Consider the following 22,349-nt stretch of genomic DNA (forward strand, 5'->3'; position numbering starts at 1 on the left):
ATTGTTGATTTTGTTTTACGGATAGGATTCTCTCCATTGAGAAAAAAAACCTTGTAAAAATAACCTTTCATTTAATTATAAATCAATGGTCACAAATTAAAACAGCCAAATAATCTCATGCTTTCTTGGTGGTCAGTTTTATTTGCAAACAAAGGAGTTAAAAGCCAAATCAGTTTTTTGTAAAAAAAAAAAAAAGAAGTCAAATCGGTTTTATTTGTAAATGTCAGCAATAACGTTAAACTTAAACTTGTCCTGAAATATTTAAACATTCTAATTTTTATTTTTACTTCTCTTGTGAAACTCTAATAGTCTCTTCTCTATTTTTTTCCTTTCATTATTTTGTAGGTTAATATCTTGTTATCGTCTCTATTTAACGGGTTTTTTTTGTTCTTGCGTTTGATGTTCGATCGGATGAACACATCAAGTATGGAGGGGAAAATGGATCAGTCAAGTCATGTCATCATAAAGATACATCACAAATGTTAACTTGTGTCCTTAAGGCACATGTTAACATTTGTGATGTGGGTCTTGTTAACATGTGCCCTTAGGACACATGTTAAGATATACTAAAATAGAAATTCAACATTTAATGATACAAGAAATTTAATGCTTCAAAAGTCAAAATGCACAAATTAACATTTAATAATTTCTATTTTTGCTTTATTTATGGAAACTTCATTTGGTCCTTTTGATTTTATAAATGGATGACATAATATAAGTCGATCAAATGGATGAGATTTAAAGACATAATTAGAATTTTTTTCCTTAAAATGTCTCTCACGTCCCTATAAAATTCCAACAATATCCATCTCCCAAAAATAATTCCCGTAATATCCATCTAAGAGGACAAAATCTGTGTCCGCTGCGGCATAAAGAGGTGGCGACATATTCAGACTTCTGTCATGCATATGTTGGTAGCGACAATGACAGTATCACCATTGACCAGCCTTTTTTTTTTTGTTTTTTATGCTCTTGCATGTGGGGAGAAGGATTTTTTTTTTTAAATATATTTTTATTCTATCTCATTCTATAACGGACATCACAATATTTATAGAATGAGATAGTTGAATAAAAATATATTTATATAAAAAAAAACTCTTCTTCATCATGCAAGACCGTAAAAAAAAAGGGATGGTCAATGACGATGCTGTCATTGTCGCTACCAGCATATGCATGGCGGAAGTCTGAATGTCGCCATCTCTTTATGCTACAGCGAACACAAATTGTGTCCGCTCAGAAAGATATTACGAGAATTATTTTTGGAAGAGGGATATTGTTGGAGTTTTAGAGGCATGGGGGATATTTTGAAAAAATCACATAATTAAGTATTTGATTTAATAATAATAAAAAACGTATTTCCTTTTTTTTTTTTTGGGTGATAAACAAGCACGTGTTTCCTCTTCTTTCTTTTGCATCTTTCCATCTTAATTTCTCCTTCCTCATATATTTGTCGTGCTGCCGGCCTCCACTATCCTTTGGTCACAATGGCAACAGTTTTCTTTCCTTCTTCTCCACAAACCACCTCATTGTCTCGCTGTTTCATCGTTTCATTGTTTCGCCATATTTGTCGTAGCAAGCTTTTTTGCATGAGTTTCTAAGATGATTGCATCAATTATTATTATTGTGATATCACAAATATAAAACAATGAAAACCAACCACTTTAGGATGATGTGATTTCCTAGTTTTTTTACCAGGTTACTCTATTTACACCAATTCACCAACCTGTACGATGAAAACTAATAGAATTGTTTCCTTGATGATTTCATTATGCCATAATCATCAGTATATGTACAACCATATTGAGTCAGTGTTGACTCATCAAAATAATTTCCTAATCAATATAAATTAATATGGCATCTACTAATATAATGATACAAATAATGATACAATAATGATACAATAACTGTTTTATATTCTAATACACTCCTGTAGTTGAAACTGGAGGTTGACGAATGTTGAGACTATCTCGGAAATCATCAAATAACTGCAGCGGAAGGCCCTTTGTGAAAATGTCAGCTATTTGGTAACGAGACGGAACATGTAGAACACGTACTTGACCTTTAGCAACCTTTTCACGCATAAAATGGATATTCATTTCAATATGTTTGGTGCGTTGATGTTGAATAGGATTACCTGACAAGTAGACAGCACTGACATTGTCACAGTAGACAATAGTAGCTTTTGTTACCGGACATTGGAGTTCTAAAAGTAAGTTTCGAAGCCAACATGATTCAGCAACAACATTAGCAACTCCACGGTACTCTGCTTCAGCACTAGAACGGGATAAGGTTGGTTGTCGTTTTGCAGACCAAAAGACCAAATTATCCCCAAGATAAACACAATACCCGAATGTGGATCTTCTAGTATCTGGACACCCTCCCCAGTCAGCATCAGTATATGTGGTGAGTGTATCAACTAGGGAAGGAGAGATATGAAGGTCGTGGGTAATTGTACCCTTAAGGTACCTAATAATCCGCTTCAAGGCAGTCATGTGTTGTGTTCGTGGATCATGCATGAATAGACACACTTGTTGTACGACATAAGCTATATCAGGCCTTGTGAAAGTTAAATATTGCAATGCACCCGCAAAACTTCGATATTCAGAGGGATCGTGATATGGATTACCTGAGATTCCACTAAGCTTTGCTTTGGTGTCCACCGGTGTGGAAACTGGTTTGCAAGATGACATGGCAGCTCTCTCAATAATCTCTTCGGCGTATTTATGTTGAGATAGAAATATTCCACCTGAATGTCTAATAACAGATATACCCAAAAAGTAACTGAGGGGACCCAAATCTTTCATGGCGAATTCAGAATTGAGTTTAGACATGATGGACTGACGAAGAGTATCAGATGAGGCAGTTAGAATGATGTCATCCACATAGAGAAGAATGTATGCTGTGTCGTTGCCATAATGATAGATGAATAAAGAATGATCACACACACTATGTGAAAATCCTAAGGTAGCAACAAACTCTGCGAAACGTTGGTACCAGGCATGAGGGGCTTGTTTAAGTCCATTCAAGGATTTCTTCAGCAGGCATACATAATCAGGATGTTGAGGATCACGAAAACCGACTGTTTTATATTCTAATAAAAACAATATATATATATATATATATATATATATATATATATATATATATATATATATATATATATATATATATATATATATATATATATAGGGGTAAGGGATAGACACATTTAAGGGAATTTTTTTTTGAAAAGAGCATATGAAAAGATAATGCATATAAATGGTGTAATATGAAAAGAAAAATGAAACTGATACATAAATATTGATTGGTAGGCATTGGAAGAGGAGCAAGAATTAAATTAACTACTAAATTGAGTTTTATAGAGAAATATGAAGTGATGTGGCATCACTACAAGAAATTTGCTATTTAGCGACAGTTTTGCGGCGGTTTAGCGGCGGTTCTGAACCGTCGCAAAAGTATATGACGACGGTTAGTGAAAAGTCGCGAATCCAGGCGTCGTAAGTACTATATTACGACGGTTATATGAACTGCCGTACAACCCGTCGCATGATTTTAGCTTCCGTTATAAATCGTCGCAATAGAGTAACCTGACAAAAAAATCAAGAAATCACATCATCCCAAAGTGGTTGGTTCTCATTGTTTAATATTTGTGATATTACAATAATAATAACTGATGCAATCATCTTAAAAATTGATGCAAAAAAATCTACTATGACAAAAATGGCTGGACAACAAAATGGTGAAACGGCGAGACAACGAGGTGGTGTGTGGTAGTCTGTGGAGAAAAAGGGAGGAAAACCACCGCCCCGTTGTGATGAAAGGAAAATGGAGGCAGCACGATGACTAGATGAGGATGGAGAAATTAAGAAGATGGAAGGACGAAGAAAGAAGAAGAAACACTTGCTTGTTTTTCTTTTATTTTTTTTATTAAATCAAATACTTAATAATGCCTTTATATCTATGTCATTTGATCGGCTTATAACACATCTCTTCAATTTATAAAATCAAAAGGCTTAAATAAAGTTCCCATAAATGGAGCAAAACTGCTCTCAGCTCACATGAAATGAAACCGTTATCTTACTTTATTAAGATGTTTATTCCTCGCTTCAAAAAAAGATGTTTATTATTTTGATGCTTACATTTTTTTTTATCAGGTAGGCTACTGGCTTGAAATTTCATCATTAAAGATGAATAAGTGGAGTGTCTGGGGTTCGAACCCCGACTCATGCATATAAAATATTGATGTTCCTACCAACTGAGCTAAGCTCACGGGGACAGAGGCTTACATTTTAACTTTGAAACTGGCTTAATGTACTCTTTAAGGAGATTTAAAGTTCTAACTTCTTACTGACTTAAATGAATCACAATTAGATTTTTTTTGACAGACAACTCCGATGTATTTAAAACTAACCAAACATTTATTCGAATGGTGATTTGTTTAAAACAATTTTAATGTCCTAACTGGATTATGTATTTTTTTATATAAACCTAAATGGATTATGGCTATGTTTGGTAAAAATAAGCTATAAGCTAGCTGATAGCTGAAAAGCTAGCTGATAACTGATAGTTGATGACTGATAGCTTATAGCTGAAAAGCTAGTAGAATAAAATTAAAATGATTGACAAATTTAGCTGTTGTAAGTACAAAATGACATAAAAGTACATGGTTAGTGGGTATGATTAGTTGGTAGTTATTATATTTATAAAAAAAATAAAGAAATAATAAATAAAAATAATAAGGGTAAAAATGGGAAAAATGTAAAAAGCTATAAGCTATAACCTCATACGCTACTTGAAATAGCATCTCAAAAAACGCTATAAGCTAGTTAGAGAAACTTGTTACCAAACACTTCACATTTTTATCAAACAAGCTTATAAGCTAGTTCAATAAGCTATAAGCTAACCTATTGAACTCACCAAAAGAGTCTCTATATGTAATTGTTTAAGATAATTTTAAGCAAGTTATTTTAATAACCGGCTTACAATATTTCGTGACATTAACTTAATTGCAAAAATGCTACCACCACCACCATGACATATTTTTAACACAAATCTATTGATTTGAATGAATTAATATTATTTATTTAATAAAAAGATATTCACTTCACTAATTACTTTATCTTTTTAATAGAAATATAAATCATTATCTCTCTCACATCCCCTTAACCCTCCCAAACCCCTGTTTTCCCCCCATTTCTTCAAAAATCTCTAATTTCTTCACCCAAACTTAGTTTCTGCAATGCGAACCTACAACTGCCAAAGGGGAATCCAAAACACAACTATGATGAATCATGTTACCAAGAGCTATGTGTGCAACGAAACGTGAGGCCGCGACCTTTGTTTGTGATGAACCATAGTCACGGTTGTTGATATAGATAACCAAGACTAGCAAAAAGACTGATCACCATGGCATGGGGTATTCTGTTAATTGGTATCATGAGCATTAAGGCAATAAGCTATGGTGTTAGAGAATTTTCTAAGGACCAATTTGCATTGTTTAAATTAGTTTAGGGACTTATTTACAATCAAAAAATTGCCGAAGGGACCTATTTATATAATATGACACCATTGTTGACTAACAATTTATTAACATCAGTTTAATGGTAGAACCTAATTACAAATTAGTTCAACCTCCATGTATGCAATTACTACTTTCAACTGTCTGAACATAACCAATGGTCGGGATTATTTAAGGTGGATTTTCTAAATGTGTGATTTAGATCGTCCGATCTTAGAATCAATTACCAAAATCTATTGATGCGTGTAACTACGTGTAACTACGTCATTTTCTTACGGCACGGAAACTGGATCCTGTTTTTCTATTGCTTTCATATATGTATCTATGTATCCTAATTTATTAGTGTAAAATGATTAGGATGGAATATAATTTCTCCTCCATAAAAAAAATAAATATAATTTCTCGTTCACTTATGAGGATTGGACATAACGATCTCAACCACCGGCTCAGACTTAATGTCGATCTCTAATGATAACAACTTAATCTTGTTTTTCATTTCTTTGCTTTTGCTCCAAAGCACTGCATATATGCCGCATACGATTAACACTGCTCCAAAGACACTGTATAAAAATAAACTAAATAAAATGAAATTGTGCACCATGCATGTGAAAGGTTAAAAAAATGATAAACATGTGATGTTTTGAGTAAGTAAGATTTATAATATACCTTCCTAAATATAACTTTTCATCCAATAACAAATAGGCAGAGATAGCCACAAGTAAAAGCTGAAGAGGATTGAAAATAGATGCAAATATAGGACCTCTCATTTTTATGCACCAAGCAATGGCAACAATCACTATTCCTGAACCTACAATTCCCTGCATACAGCATACCAATTGGTGAATTATGGTCTTGAGCCTAAGTCACATCAAATATGAGTGAATAATTTAACCATTTATATCAACCTCAATTGGTGTAGTACCTTCATTTCATATAAAGTAATGTTTAAGATTTTAAAACATAATACAAAAAATGTCACTAGAAAAAAACATAATACAAAATAACAAATGATTTAAAGAGTATAAAAAATTTACTAAAATATTTTCATTAAGCATTTGAGTATTAATATTATCACAAATACATAGTAGAATATAATTTTTACTAGCGTACCGAATAAACAATAGTGAGAAGTCTGATATCATAACCGAGCTTCCATTGCGCCCACTCTCTATCAACACAAAGAGCCAAAACAATGGCCTGAATTGCTCCCATGGTGGACATCAAAGCTGAGCTTGAATGATGGCATGGATATTCTTCATTCAACTTAGTCTGTGTTGTTTAAAGTGAACGGGTCCATAAGAGAAAAAACAACTCAAATTTCATATGTAAAAGACGACATTACAAAGACGCCCTTTAAATTTATAAAAATTTCAAACAAATTTTTGTATCTTTTTTATCTTTTCCGTCCAAAACCATGAAAAAATGACAATAATTTATTTTATTAAAAAGGCGATAAATTATCTTTATTAAAACTTTAAATTAAGCTAACCTGGATAATTAACCACAAAGAAAATGAGCAACAACTTCCTATAGCACATGGAATTCCCAATAGTTTATTACTAAAATCAGCATGCAGTGGTTCCATAAGCCCATTTTGATTATGACGTTGATGCATAAGGTTTATATTGGATTTCCAAATATCAATTTCTCCTCCTTTATAAAATATCATCAGCATTGCCCCACTTATGCTAATTAATGTTCCTATTATCTTGGCCTTTCCCTCTGCTAATCCCCAATTTAGCTTTTCCAATCTACGAAAAATAAAATTATATTATAACAAAACTAGAGACTGATTAGTTTAGTTTTATATTATAAACAAAAGTTTAGAGGTTTGTCTAATATGAATCTTTTTTTTTGTCATGTATCCTAGTGGCTAGAATTTCACCTTTTAAGGTGAATAAATAAATGAGAGTAACCAGGGTTTGAACCCCGATTAATGCATGCAATGTCCCCGGCAACTGAGTTATATTTGCGGGAACGTCTAATATGAACCTTTCTCTCAAGAACAAATGTAACATTTTATTGAACTTTATTAAAAAAGTAAGATCTACTTTTCGATCTGGTCCATATTAGACGTCCCCTATGTGTATCAATTTTCTTTGCAATGTTTGTGCAAATTAGTAAATTAAATTGTAAATTATTCTAAAGTGAGTGTGTGTACCCGAAGGATATGGCCATGATGAAGGTAACTCCTGGAACAAGGTTGAGCATTGACAACATAAATGTTGCTGAAGTCAAAGTTAGTCCCACGCCATAAAGGTTTAGAAGCAAACTTCCCCTGCAACATTACATGACCTTATTAGTATCTTTAATTAATTAATTAATTAATTACCTCATTCCTAGCATAATACTCTATATGGAGGAAATTAAAGGTGAATAATTCTATACCCAAATAATCCACAAAGAAATGTCATATAGAGAACCTTCCAAGTAAGCTTTGGTCTCTTCTTCCTTCATAAAAGAAAAAAGAAAAAGGCAGAACCATTTTGGCCTAGTTAAGTTAATGCATGAGTCTCATTTTAATTTGTCTCTAATCCTAAACATCAGGTTGAATTGGAAACATATATATTTAAACATCAGTCTCAAAATGGTTTTTTTTTTCTTTCAAATAATAATTATTCATACAAAAAAAAAAATCAATTAATTAAATATTCATACAAAAAAAATATTAATTACAATGGTTGATTGTTTAAAATGTATTCATTTCAAGAAAATTCTGTAAAGAAAACTCAAGAAATTGATGTTTTCAGCGAATAAAATTAATTAAAAAGAAAAACTATAGGAACTAATGAGGGAGCAAATAATAATGTTATTTATATATAGCCTATCTTACATATTTCTTTTTTTTTACTGGATATTTTTTTGACAGCTGGATAGTTTCAAGAAAGTGACATTTTTAGGAATAAAAGTTTTTTTATAAAAAAAAAGAAAAAAGCCATAGGAACTAATGAGGGAGTAGTTAATAATGTCATTATACTTAAGCCAATGCATTATAGCCTATCTTATTTTTCTTAATTGCTTTTGGATGGGTAGCCTAATATTTTACAGATGGATAGCTGATTGTGTTGGTCAAATTCACATAATCGATCTTGTTGGATATTTGAATTGGCTTAATTTTGCTAAAACAAATATACTAACAAGATGTTGGAAAACATGTTACAACATCATATTTATTCAAGGAAATCTCGCGCATTTATGAGAGCATCTGCTATTTATGGAAATCCACTTAAAGAGCACGCTCAATGGAGATTTGATCTGATCAGGAGCTTTAAGGATAAGACAAACTTAATGGAATAGCTGGATGACTTATCCTATCATATAAAGTCTTTTAAACACTTTTGGAAAGTCTTGATATATCCTTAATGAAGATTGAAAAAGTATCAGATCATCCTTTATGATTCTCAAGGAGCGTCTGAGCATTTGTGAAGAAAGAGGAGCGTGCCTAATCATTATATATACGAAGACCAAGCTCAAGAATAAATATCGGATTGAAAAATATTAGTTACACATATTGAGTCTTTGTTGAGTCTTTTATTGTTTGATTGTAATTCTTGCTTGTGGATTCTATAACACAAGTTAAGAAGTGAGTTTGTTATTTTAAGGTTACTCCTAAGCTTTGAAGTACGGAGTTTACCGTGTGTGATTCACTTGAAGCTTTTAAGCAAAAGTGAAGTGTTGTCTTGGCAAGTTGTCGCCACATCATTCCTAACATTGTATAATCAACACAGGTTGTGTTGTGTGAGTGGAAGTGAGATGGGATCTCATGTCTAGGAGTTCCTAGGCAGAAGTTGCATGAGTAGTGTCGAGGTTATAAGGCGTAAACCAAGGGTTTGCTGGAGGTCTTAGTTTAAGGCGTAAATCCTAGGGTTTGCTGGAGGTCTTAGTAACTAGAGCTATTAGTGGATTTCCTTCCTGGATTGGTATCCCCCAGAGTAGGCAGTTGGCTGAACTGGGTTAACAATTACTTGTGTCATTTATTTATTCTCTGTCAGTTTTTATATGTTATATAAGATGTGCCAACAATAGAAAACAACATTATTCACAAAGTGGTTGTTGGGACATCTTAGGCAACATCATTCTAGTGATACCAGGATTTCAATTGGCATCAGAGCAGGCACCCTGTTCTGTTATTTTGGGTGAGCTCCAGGGAGAGTACTTTCTGGTACAATGGATAAAGAAGGAGGGTCAGTGTCTAAACCCCCTTTACTGACAGGTCCTGAGAACTATGATTATTGGAAATCTCGTATGGAGGCTTTCATAAAATCAATTGACAGCAGGACATGGAAGGCTGTGTTACGTGGATGGGAACCACCAATGGTTCTTGACAAAGATGGCAATAAAACTGATGTTAAGAAGCCACATGATGAATGGACAAAAGATGAGGATGATCTGGCACTTGGCAACTCCAAAGCCTTGTATGCAATTTTCAATGGTGTGGATGCTAACATGTTCAGGCTTGTAAAGAGATGTATCACTGCTAAGCATGCCTGGGAAATTCTGAGAAAGGCTCATGAAGGAACATCAAAAGTGAAGCTATCTAAGCTTCAGATGCTCAAAACTAATTTTGAGAATCTCAGAATGAAGGAGGAAGAAACCATTCATGACTTTCAAATGAATGTGCTTGATTTCGCAAATTCATTTGATGCGCTTGGAAAACCTATCTCAGATGAGGAGTTAGTTGGAAAAATACTCAGATCTTTGCCTAAAAGATTTGATATGAAGGTGACAGCCATTGAGGAGGCTCATGATCTCTCCAGCCTAAACTTAGATGAACTCATAGGATCACTTCAGACCTATGAAATTGGCTTGAACAGGAGGAATGAAAAGAAAGATAAGAATCTAGCCTTTTCCTCAAAAAGCACTGCTGATGACTTACAAGTTGAATCTGAAGGAGAAGAAAGCTTAGCTGAGTCTATGGCTATGCTAGGGAGACAATTCAACAAGTTGATGAAGAAAGTAGATCAAAGGTCCAAGCCAAATGGTCGATTCAACAACAACAAACAGTCCAGCTTTCAGAAAAAGACAAATGAAGATGAAAGAGGAGTGAAATGCCATGAATGTGAAGGTTTTGGCCATATCAGACCTGAATGTCCAACCTTTCTAAAAAGGCAAAAGAAAAGTCTTGTGGTTTCATGGTCTGATACAGATTCAGAGGAGGAAGAATCTGCCAAATTTGTTAATGCTTTAACAGGAGTTTGTGTATCTGACTCAGAATCATGTGATGAGGAGGTAACTTATGAGGAACTAGCTGCTACTTACAAAGATCTTCATAATAGAAGTATAGAAGTCTGCAAAGCATTGGAGAAACAAAAGAAGATCAATGGCAAACTACAAGCTGAGAGAAATGATTTACTCATGAACATTAATAATCTCAACATTAAGGTTGAAGATCAGAGTAGTCAAATTCGACAGTTGGAAATGGAGAAGTCTAACCTCCTGTGTAAAGTTGCTAAACAAGGTGAAGAAGTGACCAAGTTAAATGCTGACTTGGATCAAGTCACAAAAGTGGCTAAAATGATGACCAAAGGTACTGATGCCTTTGAGGAGATGTTACAAAAACAAAACTACGGGAAACCTAAGCCCATTGGTTTTGAACATGAAAGAGTAAAGCAACAGATGAAGTTCAACAATGCCACTATACATACTCCAATCAACAACACGTTTGTGTCAGGAGGATTGTCGCAACATCTTATGGAACAGCCTGTGCCCAGGTTCTATAACTGGACATGTCATCATTGTGGAAGGAAAGGACATATTAGGCCTTTCTGCTATAGGCTGCACGGATATCCAAGGAGAGTTCATCAAGAATTCTATACTCCTGTCTTTCCTAATGTTACAACAAGACAGGAATGGAGAGAAAAGAAGAAGATCACAGGTCTAATAGCTCATACATCCTTGAGAGCTTCTTCAAGAGAAACATGGTACTTTGATAGTGGTTGTTCTAGACACATGACAGGTGTTGAACACTATCTTGAAGACTTGAAGTCATATGCTACCAGTTTTGTAACCTTTGGAGATGGAGCCAAAGGAGAGATCAAGGGAGTTGGTAAACTTGCAAACCATGGCTTACCAAAGCTAGATAATGTGCTGCTTGTAAAAGGGCTTAAAGCTAATCTAATCAGCATAAGCCAACTTTGTGATCAAGGCATGAAAGTTAACTTCACAAAAGCTGAATGCCTAGTTACAAACGAGCAAGGAGAGCTGTTGATGAAAGGAGTAAGGTCAAGAGACAACTGCTATCTCTGGATCCCTAAAGAAGAAGATGTACCAACATGTCTTATTAGTAAAGAAGATGAGGTAAAGTTGTGGCACCAAAAACTTGGCCACCTGCACCTCAAAGGCATGAAGAAGGCAATAGCTAAAGAGGCAATCAGAGGTCTTCCAAAACTCAAAATTGAGGAAGGAAGTATATGTGGAGAATGTCAAATAGGGAAGCAGACAAAGATGTCGCATCGAAAGTTGCAACATCTTACCACAACAAGGGTTCTAGAATTGCTGCACATAGACCTGATGGGGCCAATGCAAGTGGAGAGCCTTGGAGGAAAAAGGTACGCGTTTGTCATGGTAGATGACTTTTCAAGGTTCACATGGATTGAATTTCTAAAAGACAAATCTGAAAGTTTTGATGCATTCAAAGAACTTTGTCTTCAACTCCAAAGAGAAAAGAACTCTGCTATTGTTAGGATACGAAGTGATCATGGTAAAGAGTTTGAGAATGCAAGCTTTCTTGAATTCTGCATCTCTGAAGGAATCAAGCATGAATTCTCAGCTCCAATCACACCTCAACAAAATGGTGTTGTTGAGAGGAAGAACAGGACAATACAAGAGTCAGCCAGAGTGATGTTGCATGCAAAACATCTTCCATATCAATTCTGGGCTGAGGCTATGCATACTGCTTGTTATATTCACAATCGTGTCACACTCAGAACTGGAACTTCTACTACACTATATGAACTGTGGAAAGGCAGAAAACCAACTGTCAAACACTTTCATGTGTTTGGAAGTAAGTGCTATATCCTATCTGATAGAGAGCACAGAAGAAAAATGGATCCCAAAAGTGAAGGATTGTTTCTTGGATACTCAACAAACAGCAGGGCCTATAGAGTTTACAACCAGAGAACTAAGGTAATAGTAGAATCTATCAATGTTGTGATAGATGATTTGACATCTGCTAAAACATCTGATACTGAAGATGATGTTGCAACAACTTTGCCAACATCTGAAGAAGCTGTAGCAGATAAGGAATCAGATTCAGATGATGAATCAACCATTCCTACACCTCGTCCTGTGAGTAAAGTTCCTTCAATAAGAATACAGAAGAACCATCCCAAGGATCTCATCATAGGAAATCCTAACCAGGGAATTGCTACAAGAAGGACAAATGAAGTGGTTACTAATTCATGTTTTGTCTCAAAGGTCGAGCCTAAAAATGTAAAAGAGGCTCTCACTGATGAGTTTTGGATAGAAGCCATGCAAGATGAATTAACTCAGTTTAGAAGAAGTGATGTGTGGGATCTTGTTCCTAGACCCAATGGTGTTAATGTCATAGGCACAAAATGGGTGTTCAAGAACAAGTCAGATGAAAATGGTGTTGTAACAAGAAACAAGGCAAGATTAGTGGCTCAAGGGTATACTCAGGTTGAAGGACTTGATTTTGATGAAACATTTGCGCCAGTAGCAAGACTGGAATCCATTAGGCTACTTCTTGGTATAGCATGCATCTTCAAATTTAAGCTGTACCAAATGGATGTCAAAAGTGTCTTTCTTAATGGGTACTTACATGAAGAAGTTTATGTGGAGCAGCCAAAAGGTTTTGTAGATCCTGCTAATCCTGATCATGTGTACAAGCTGAAGAAGGCTCTTTATGGACTGAAACAGGCTCCAAGGGCTTGGTATGAGAGGCTGACAAATTTTCTTGTTAGTCAAGGATACAGAAAAGGAGGCCATGACAAAACCTTGTTTGTTAAAGAACAAGAAGAGAAGCTGATGATTGCCCAGATTTATGTTGATGACATAGTATTTGGTGGAATGTCTGAAAAGATGGTGCAACATTTTGTACAACAGATGCAATCAGAGTTTGAAATGAGTTTGGTAGGTGAGCTAACATACTTCCTTGGTCTGCAAGTCAAACAAATGGAAGACACCATATTTGTCTCTCAAAGCAAGTATGCGAAGAATATGATCAAGAAGTTTGGAATGGACACTGCAGCACACAAGAGAACACCAGCTGCTACTCATCTGAAGCTAACCAAAGATGAAAATGGCATTGATGTTGATCAAAGCCTATACAGGAGCATGATTGGCAGTCTATTGTACCTTACAGCCAGTAGACCAGACATCACCTTTGCTGTTGGTGTTTGTGCAAGATATCAAGCCAAGCCAAAGATGAGCCATCTTGTACAAGTCAAAAGGATTCTGAAGTATATAAAGGGCACCAGTGATTATGGGATTCTGTATTCCCAGACAGAGAACTCTACCTTGGTAGGGTATTGTGATGCAGATTGGGCTGGAAGTGCTGATGATAGAAAGAGCACTTCAGGAGGTTGCTTCTTTTTGGGTGATAATTTAATCTCATGGTTCAGCAAGAAGCAGAATTGTGTGTCTCTATCCACTGCAGAGGCTGAATACATAGCTGCAGGTAGCAGTTGTTCACAGTTGATGTGGATGAAACAGATGCTGAAAGAATATAATGTTGATCAAGATGTCATGACATTATATTGCGACAACTTGAGTGCAATCAATATATCAAAGAATCCAGTTCAACACTCAAGAACCAAACACATAGACATCAGGCATCATTTCATCAGAGACCTTGTTGAAGAAAATTGTGTGGAACTTAAGCACATTGGTACAAGTGAACAGCTAGCTGACATTTTTACAAAGGCACTTGACATGAAGAAGCATAGCAGTTACTGCAGTTGTGGCGTGCAAAAGGAAACCGCTCTCTCTCCTATCAATCAATGCACGCTAATTTAGGGAACTCATTACACACTTCCCTTAAATATTTCATTACACGCAATCAATGCTTTTTCTTCCAAATCCTAATTTTTTATCGTGAACCCTATTCAACTGCTTCTCACTACAACTTTCATCCATTCAACTTCTCCAACTGCAAAAACCTTAATCCGAACATGTCTGAATCATCGCAAACAACAAAGTCTGCACGTTCTACTCGATCAAAGGCAAAGATCGAATTTGCGCTAATCATCAAGGATGCTGTACCGGTTACAACTGTTCGTGCTTCCAAACCCAAAGTTCAATCAAGTGTTGCTGAGAAGAAAGGGAAGGGAAAATCAGTTGAAAAGAAGAAAACTCCAAAAGTAAGTGATGCTATCTCTCCATCTGGTAATCAATCTGAGAAAGGAACTTCTAAAAGGAATAGAAGGGATTATAAATCTAAGTTTTCTCTTTCTATGTCTGATTTGGTTTTTGAATCAAATGTTAACACATCCGAGAAAACAACTGAAGTAGAATCTCAGAACCCTAAATCTGTGTCTGAAGTTGTTGAAACACTTATTTCAATTGCTGGTAACCCTAATCAAGAAAATTTGGGATCTAATGCTGATAAGAGAAATCTTAATGCTATGCCTGTTGAAACTGAGATGGAAGACACTCCTACAGAGGTTGAAAAAGAAACTGGTAATAAATCACCAACAATTGCTGAAATGGTGGCTGAAAAATCAACTCCTGTTGTTACTGAAGAAGTTGTTATGGAAGATGTTGAAACATCCTTGAATGTGAATGAAGAAGTTGAAACTGCAACTGCTGAGGAAGAACCTGTGAAGGAAACTGCTGCTGAAAAAGATGTTGAGACAACTGTCACAACATCTGAGTCCACAGATGAAGAAACTAGAACTGCTGATGAGGGTACTTCTGATAATGAAGGGGACACTCAATCTGAAGAAAGCAACCAGTCCATACCTACAGATGAGCAAGAGGTTGAAGCTGACAAGCCTGCAGAAGCTGAGAAAGAAAAGGATGTAGTAGATGTTGATGAATATGTCACCACCAAGACTGCTGTAAAACCAACTGGTGGTATAACAAAAAGGTTGAGAAGCTGTACAGGGAAGGCTGTGGCCACTGCAAGCAAGACTCCTGCACCAAGAGTGAAAACAAAAGGTGTTGGACCAGTCAAAGGTTGGAGCAAAGTTCTCTCCCCTCCTGTCAAGAAGAAGGAGACACTGAAGAGAAAGAATGAATCATCCAGTGACTCAGATTATGATGCTGCTGAAGATGTTGCTAACATCTCATCTCCAAACCCTAAGAAGGCTACTGCAAAGAAGGTTCCTCAAGGTATTGAAGAAGCCCCCTGTGATAACATTTCTTTCCATCGTGCTGCCTTTGCACTAAGGTGGGACTACATCTACCAAAGGAGATTGGCTGTTGAAAGGGAACTGACCAAAGATGCTCTCAAATGTCAAGACATCTTTGACTACATCAAGGAAGCTGGTCTGATGAAGACAGTCTGTGATTTCAGTCCCTGCTATGAGCTGCTGGTGAAGGAATTTCTTGTGAACATCCCTGAAGAATGTGATAATCCACTGAGCAAGGACTACCACAAAGTTTTTGTCAGAGGTAAATGTATCAATTTTTCTCCTGTTGTCATCAATAATTACTTAGGAAGATCTGTAGAACCTAAGGCTGAATTAGAGGTTGCTAATGATGTTGTGAGTGCTGAAATAACTGCTGGTAAGGTTAAGGTCTGGCCCACGAAGAAGCTGATACCCACTAGTAAGTTGAATGTCAAGTATGCCATCCTCAATAGGATAGGGTCAACAAATTGGGTGCCAACTAAGCATGCAACCAATGTTGCTACCAACCTGGGTAGATTTATATATGCTGTAGGAACCAAGGTTGACTATGACTATGGGACCTTTATTTTTGATCAAACCATTAAGCATATTAGATCAACAGCTGTGAAGATGCCAATAGCATTTCCATCTTTGCTATGTGGAATTATCTTGGCCCAATATCCAGACATCAAGGTTGTGACTGACACACCAAAGAAGAGAGAATCTGGTTTTACTTTTCATCATAAGCTTTTTGGTAATCACAATGTTACTGATCATGTTGGGACATCTGCTGCTGGAGCTGGTGTTATGACCAAAAAGGAGATTATTGCTGGTTTGAAAATTCAATGTCAGGACATTGATAAACAGCAGGCTGAGCTTGAAGAAAGGAAGAAAGTGTTCTTGCAGATGATTGAAGGATTGGAAGCTGATGACATACCTGTCAAAGCTAGTGTAAATGTGGCTGCTGCAGGTGAACAAAACAATGCAGATGAGGATGAAGGTTATGATACTGCGACAGATGAGGATGAAGCCTCTGATAGCAGTGATAATGAATGATTTTGTAATCTTTTTACTGTTTTTACTGCACTTTGTTATTTGGTTTGTGGGTTGTTTGTGCCCTGGATTTTAGCACCTTCTGAGTGCATGGTCTGTACTTTTAATTCTGCACTTTGGATACTTAACTTTCCTGTTTTGGCACATTTTGTGGCTAAAAAGGGGGAGTAGTACTTTGATTTGTTTGTTTCTGCTACATGTTGTTGTGTCTTTTGTTATGACATGTTTTTAAGTAGCAGTAAGCAAGTATTCAGGGGGAGTAAAAATTTTACCCTGAGATGATGCACAAGCTGATGAAGTCAGGGGGAGTTTGCTACTGAATGGATGCTGCCCTGATTGGACGAACAGGTGCTAGAAGATGTGCTCCCATATGTCACAACACCTTTGATGACATATGACATGATTAATCATTTGCTCTGATACCACGTTTTTATTGTGCTCGAGGCTATTTGATGATAACTCCGCTGCTGCTGCCTCTGATGCATATATTTTTCACCTATGTGAAATTTTGTTCTAACGATGCTCTAACATTTCTTCTTTTGTGTGACCATGGTGATTTGAAGGATTGCGCTTTTTATATCTCTCAAAGGTAATGGCCTGAAATTGTTTTAGCCAAAAATTGCCAAAGGGGGAGATTGTTGGATATTTGAATTGGCTTAATTTTGCTAAAACAAATATACTAACAAGATGTTGGAAAACATGTTACAACATCATATTTATTCAAGGAAATCTCGCGCATTTATGAGAGCATCTGCTATTTATGGAAATCCACTTAAAGAGCACGCTCAATGGAGATTTGATCTGATCAGGAGCTTTAAGGATAAGACAAACTTAATGGAATAGCTGGATGACTTATCCTATCATATAAAGTCCTTTAAACACTTTTGGAAAGTCTTGATATATCCTTAATGTAGATTGAAAAAGTATCAGATCATCCTTTATGATTCTCAAGGAGCGTCTGAGCATTTGTGAAGAAAGAGGAGCGTGCCTAATCATTATATATACGAAGACCAAGCTCAAGAATAAATATCGGATTGAAAAATATTAGTTACACATATTGAGTCTTTGTTGAGTCTTTTATTGTTTGATTGTAATTCTTGCTTGTGGATTCTATAACACAAGTTAAGAAGTGAGTTTGTTATTTTAAGGTTACTCCTAAGCTTTGAAGTACGGAGTTTACCGTGTGTGATTCACTTGAAGCTTTTAAGCAAAAGTGAAGTGTTGTCTTGGCAAGTTGTCGCCACATCATTCCTAACATTGTATAATCAACACAGGTTGTGTTGTGTGAGTGGAAGTGAGATGGGATCTCATGTCTAGGAGTTCCTAGGCAGAAGTTGCATGAGTAGTGTCGAGGTTATAAGGCGTAAACCAAGGGTTTGCTGGAGGTCTTAGTTTAAGGCGTAAATCCTAGGGTTTGCTGGAGGTCTTAGTAACTAGAGCTATTAGTGGATTTCCTTCCTGGATTGGTATCCCCCAGAGTAGGCAGTTGGCTGAACTGGGTTAACAATTACTTGTGTCATTTATTTATTCTCTGTCAGTTTTTATATGTTATATAAGATGTGCCAACAATAGAAAACAACATTATTCACAAAGTGGTTGTTGGGACATCTTAGGCAACATCATTCTAGTGATACCAAGATTTCAGATCTTATCAAATACAACCAAAGTCATCATCGATAAATTAGTTTAAATGGGAAAGAATTTAGGGACCTTAAACATATGGTCAAGAGTTCTATCCTTAATACTTGGATATGAAAAAAATTCGGTGGTGAATGCTTCTTACTTTTAACAAGTAGCCCAAAAATAATAAAAAATACAATCAAAATGGGAAATTAAAACATGTTTTTATTTAGCAAATGCCCCTTCCTCTCAAATATTGAACACATAAACCAAAAGACGAGAGGAGCGGTCTAATCCAAAGTTTTGGGTTTTGAAATATTAATACATTTTGTTAAGGAGATAAAGTAAATAATTTTGCTCAAAAATAAATAATTATAACACTTTCCCCCTCCCTCTTTATTCTTATAGTATAGGTCAATTTACATTTTTTTATTTTTGGGTAATTATGCTTGGTTTTAAAAAGAAAGAGAAGAAGAGTAATAAGAGAAAAGTGAGGATATAAAAAGAAATTATTTTCATTTTATGTTTTCAACAATGGGAAAAAATGTAAACTAAAAAGTTGGTTTACATTATTTGTTTGGGAATATTTGAAAATTTGAATACAATTGAATAATTTTGTATTTAAAAGTGAAAATGTACATATTAATAAGTTCCCTCTAGTCCCAATAAAATTAATGAGAATAAGTGCTTGGAAATTCTTTAAAAACAATTACACAAATTATCTTTTGAGATTATTCTCCCTTACAAATTATTTTTATACAAAGATATAGAAATGCCTTTTAAGAAATATAAATGTTTTTCTTAAAAAAAAATCTCAATAATTTTAAGAAACATTTTTAAATAAAAAAATAAACTTAATTCAAACAGACACTATATTAAATCTATAAATTTGACATTATCATATAAAGAATCATGAATGAAAAATTCTCAAACCAGAGTAGCATAAAACACTATGCAATACTCCCTCCATCCCAAAATATAAGCAAAAATTGGTCAACAAAAGTGAATGTATTTGGTTCAAATCTTTAACCAAATACATCAAGTTTCTTTGACTCACTTTTGCTTATATTTTGGGACAACTTAGTTAATAGTTACAAAGACATTTGATGCATTGGAGTGCGGATTCGAATCCGCAATTTCCTACGTCACTATAGTATTCAACATCAACAACAAAACAAAAATACTAAGCAATAATTAAGAAGTGAAGGAGGAAAACGGACCTATCAAAGATAAGAGCAAGGGGAATAGTAAAAGCCGCTGCAAAAGAAAGGCGGTAAGCGGCAGCTACCCTCATACTCATTCCATCATTTATGGCCAGCTTGTACATTATATTCACAGCAGCATATCCAACCTGAGACAACACCATTAGCACCACTGGTATTGCTCCTTTCAATGAATTACAAATTACCTCCTTCATGATCTTCACAATATTTATTTATTTTGTGTTACTATTTGGTTTTGAAACTCAACAAGAAAATAGGGCTAGAGAAGATAAAGGGAAGAAGAAGAAGAAGAAGAAGAAGAAAGGTGTAACACAAATTGGAGTATACTAGTATGTGTATATACACATAGGGAGTATTTTGGGATTCTAACTGCTTGATCACCATGTCGCCTTAGAGTGGCAAATAGATGGCAAAATTATTTATACATATATTAAAAAAAATGACAATATATAATTATATATATTAATGTTATTTTAATGGGAAAACATATTTGAAAAGAGTGAAGGGGTACTCAATCTGAGATGGTACTCTCTCTGTCTCATCAAAGTTAACAACGTTTATTTAATGAGAAAATATATTTGGAAAGAGTAAAGGGGTACTTGATGTAACATGATATTCCCTCCGTTTATCAAGATTAATGGTGTTCAATAAAAGTGTATAAAACGTCAATTTTAATATATCAAATATAGGGCCATCATTTGGAGGATATGTTCTAATCTTAAAAATTAGGCCTTAATTTACAAGGGCAATTTTATTGATTAAAAATTATCTCAAAATATTATATTTTTAACAAATGAAGCACAAAAAATTCAAACTAACATCAATTTATAACCAAAACATAATTTGGAACATAACACATAATTTGGAACAAAAATGTAATCAGAGAGATTATAACATTAAACAAAATGCTGAAGTTTAATTTAGTAGTTTTCTTACCTACAAACTTTCCAGAGAACTGAAGCATTCAAGCTTGAAAACTGAAAACTCATTATTCGTGAAAACTGAAAAGCTAGCAAACTTCACTCCAGTTCCTTCAGAAAATGTTGTCAACCAACACCTACAAAATATGGTTGAAAATAAGTTCAATGTTCAAAATATGGTCCATGTTCAAAATATGACAGAAAATCAAACATGTTTGCATTTGCCAATAAATAAATAAGGGTCATGCTAAATAGTAATTTTGTTTTGAAAAAATAAATCTTTGACTAATAAAATCATAAAGTACACAAGTTTCAATATAAAATTTCTTCAAATAGTACACTAACAAATGTGTCATATATTTAAAGCACAATTTTCATAGCAGATGGCACCGTCTTAAAAAATAGTGACATGAATGGCAAAACATCCATTTTTTATGACCAATTTAAAGTTTCTAGTCAAAATGGATTTCTTATACTAGACTTTTACATTCTTAAGATTCTCTGAATTTTCCCTACACATGTCATGCTATTTAAGGTTAGGGATTTTTCAATAGGTAATGTTGCTATTTCCCAACCAAAGAGCCACGACGACGGTACCAATCAAAAAGACAGTTGTTCCTACTGACCTACGAAATGGGTTTTGGAACTTATTAACATTCTCCAAAAAAGGTACTGATGATAATAATAATCCAGCGGGTACTGAAACCTTACTCAACATCAAAAATTAAAGTGCAGAAAGAGGGACAATATAAAACTTACAGTTTTCCAACCATCTGGATCTAAGAAAGAAGTGATCTATGTGTTAAGGCCAGGAATTGGACCTGGCTGCCTGGTAATCTTCCTCCAAGCTCTTGAGTGACTATGTTGACTACCTCAGCACTCTTGTATACATCATCAGTGGCAATAGCAACCTGATATATATACCCCACACAAATTTTATCAAGTGGTATAGAAATGTGAAGATACCAGTTTAGGCTTGTAGAAGTAAATATAACGTTTAACTAACTTGTGCATAAGCATCCCTTGGTGTATCCAGTGACACCATAGTTATATGTCAGCTCCAACACAACTGTCTCGTGCTCCTCTGCATACCCAAGCATAGCTAAAGTGTACTGTAGGATGTGCAGTGTAATTCACGAACATCGTAAGCAAATTATTGTTTATGCTTCAAATATGCTCTGGTCTGTATGTGGATTGCTAACATTAAGTTAAGAAAGGAGTTCACCTTGTATTGAGGTCTATCATCAACCTTCTTCACCAGCTTCAAACCCAAAGCCTGTGAAAACATGATCCAGTATGAACAGTTGAACACAAACATGGTTAATAAAAAAACACTGTTGGATTAAGAAATTAAGTGTTATATATAAAACTAATTATGTGCTTTTCACCCAATATCTTAAACTTTAGTATTGCTAGTTCATGACATGTTATCAGTGTCTCTAAAGCCACGTAATCCAGATATTGATTTTTGTCGCTCCCGTTCTTCTTAAAAATTAAGTTACAGCCCAAAGTTGGAACTCGGGTGGGTCTATGTGTTGTCCACACTCAAGCTTGGAGGGCTCATGCACCAGGGGACATGTTAAATTTTTGCCTAATAAAACCATTCATGTGCTTTACCTAATACGTTAAATTTTTAGATTATTGGTTCATAACAGAAATAAACATAAAATCACAATATATCAAAAGCAGTGTTATGGTTGGTTGTGTCAATCACAAGAAAAAA

General features: G+C 35.1%; 1 protein-coding gene across 6 annotated transcripts; it reads right to left on the minus strand.

The window, feature by feature from the left end:
- Window positions 1-5,443: 5,443 nt before the first annotated feature.
- LOC123917088 (WAT1-related protein At1g25270-like) lies at window positions 5,444-21,902 on the minus strand. Of its 6 annotated transcripts, none has more exons than XM_045968711.1 (11): window positions 21,852-21,902; window positions 21,633-21,738; window positions 21,448-21,537; window positions 20,643-20,763; window positions 19,704-19,834; window positions 7,907-7,969; window positions 7,680-7,796; window positions 7,008-7,269; window positions 6,629-6,787; window positions 6,185-6,336; window positions 5,444-6,078 (listed from the first exon to the last, which is right to left on the minus strand). In XM_045968711.1, the coding sequence occupies exons 5-11, from the start codon at window positions 19,808-19,810 to the stop codon at window positions 5,925-5,927; spliced, it is 1,014 nt and encodes a 337-aa protein (XP_045824667.1). In that variant the 5' UTR covers window positions 19,811-19,834; window positions 20,643-20,763; window positions 21,448-21,537; window positions 21,633-21,738; window positions 21,852-21,902; the 3' UTR covers window positions 5,444-5,924. The 6 variants fall into 6 exon arrangements, with proteins under 6 accessions (XP_045824667.1, XP_045824665.1, XP_045824669.1 ...); XM_045968709.1 differs by having other exon boundaries at window positions 19,704-19,903; XM_045968713.1 differs by lacking the exon at window positions 19,704-19,834.
- Window positions 21,903-22,349: the final 447 nt, after the last annotated feature.

Source organism: Trifolium pratense, linkage group LG3 (genome assembly GCF_020283565.1).
Source record: "Trifolium pratense cultivar HEN17-A07 linkage group LG3, ARS_RC_1.1, whole genome shotgun sequence".
Taxonomy (NCBI): Eukaryota; Viridiplantae; Streptophyta; class Magnoliopsida; order Fabales; family Fabaceae; genus Trifolium; species Trifolium pratense.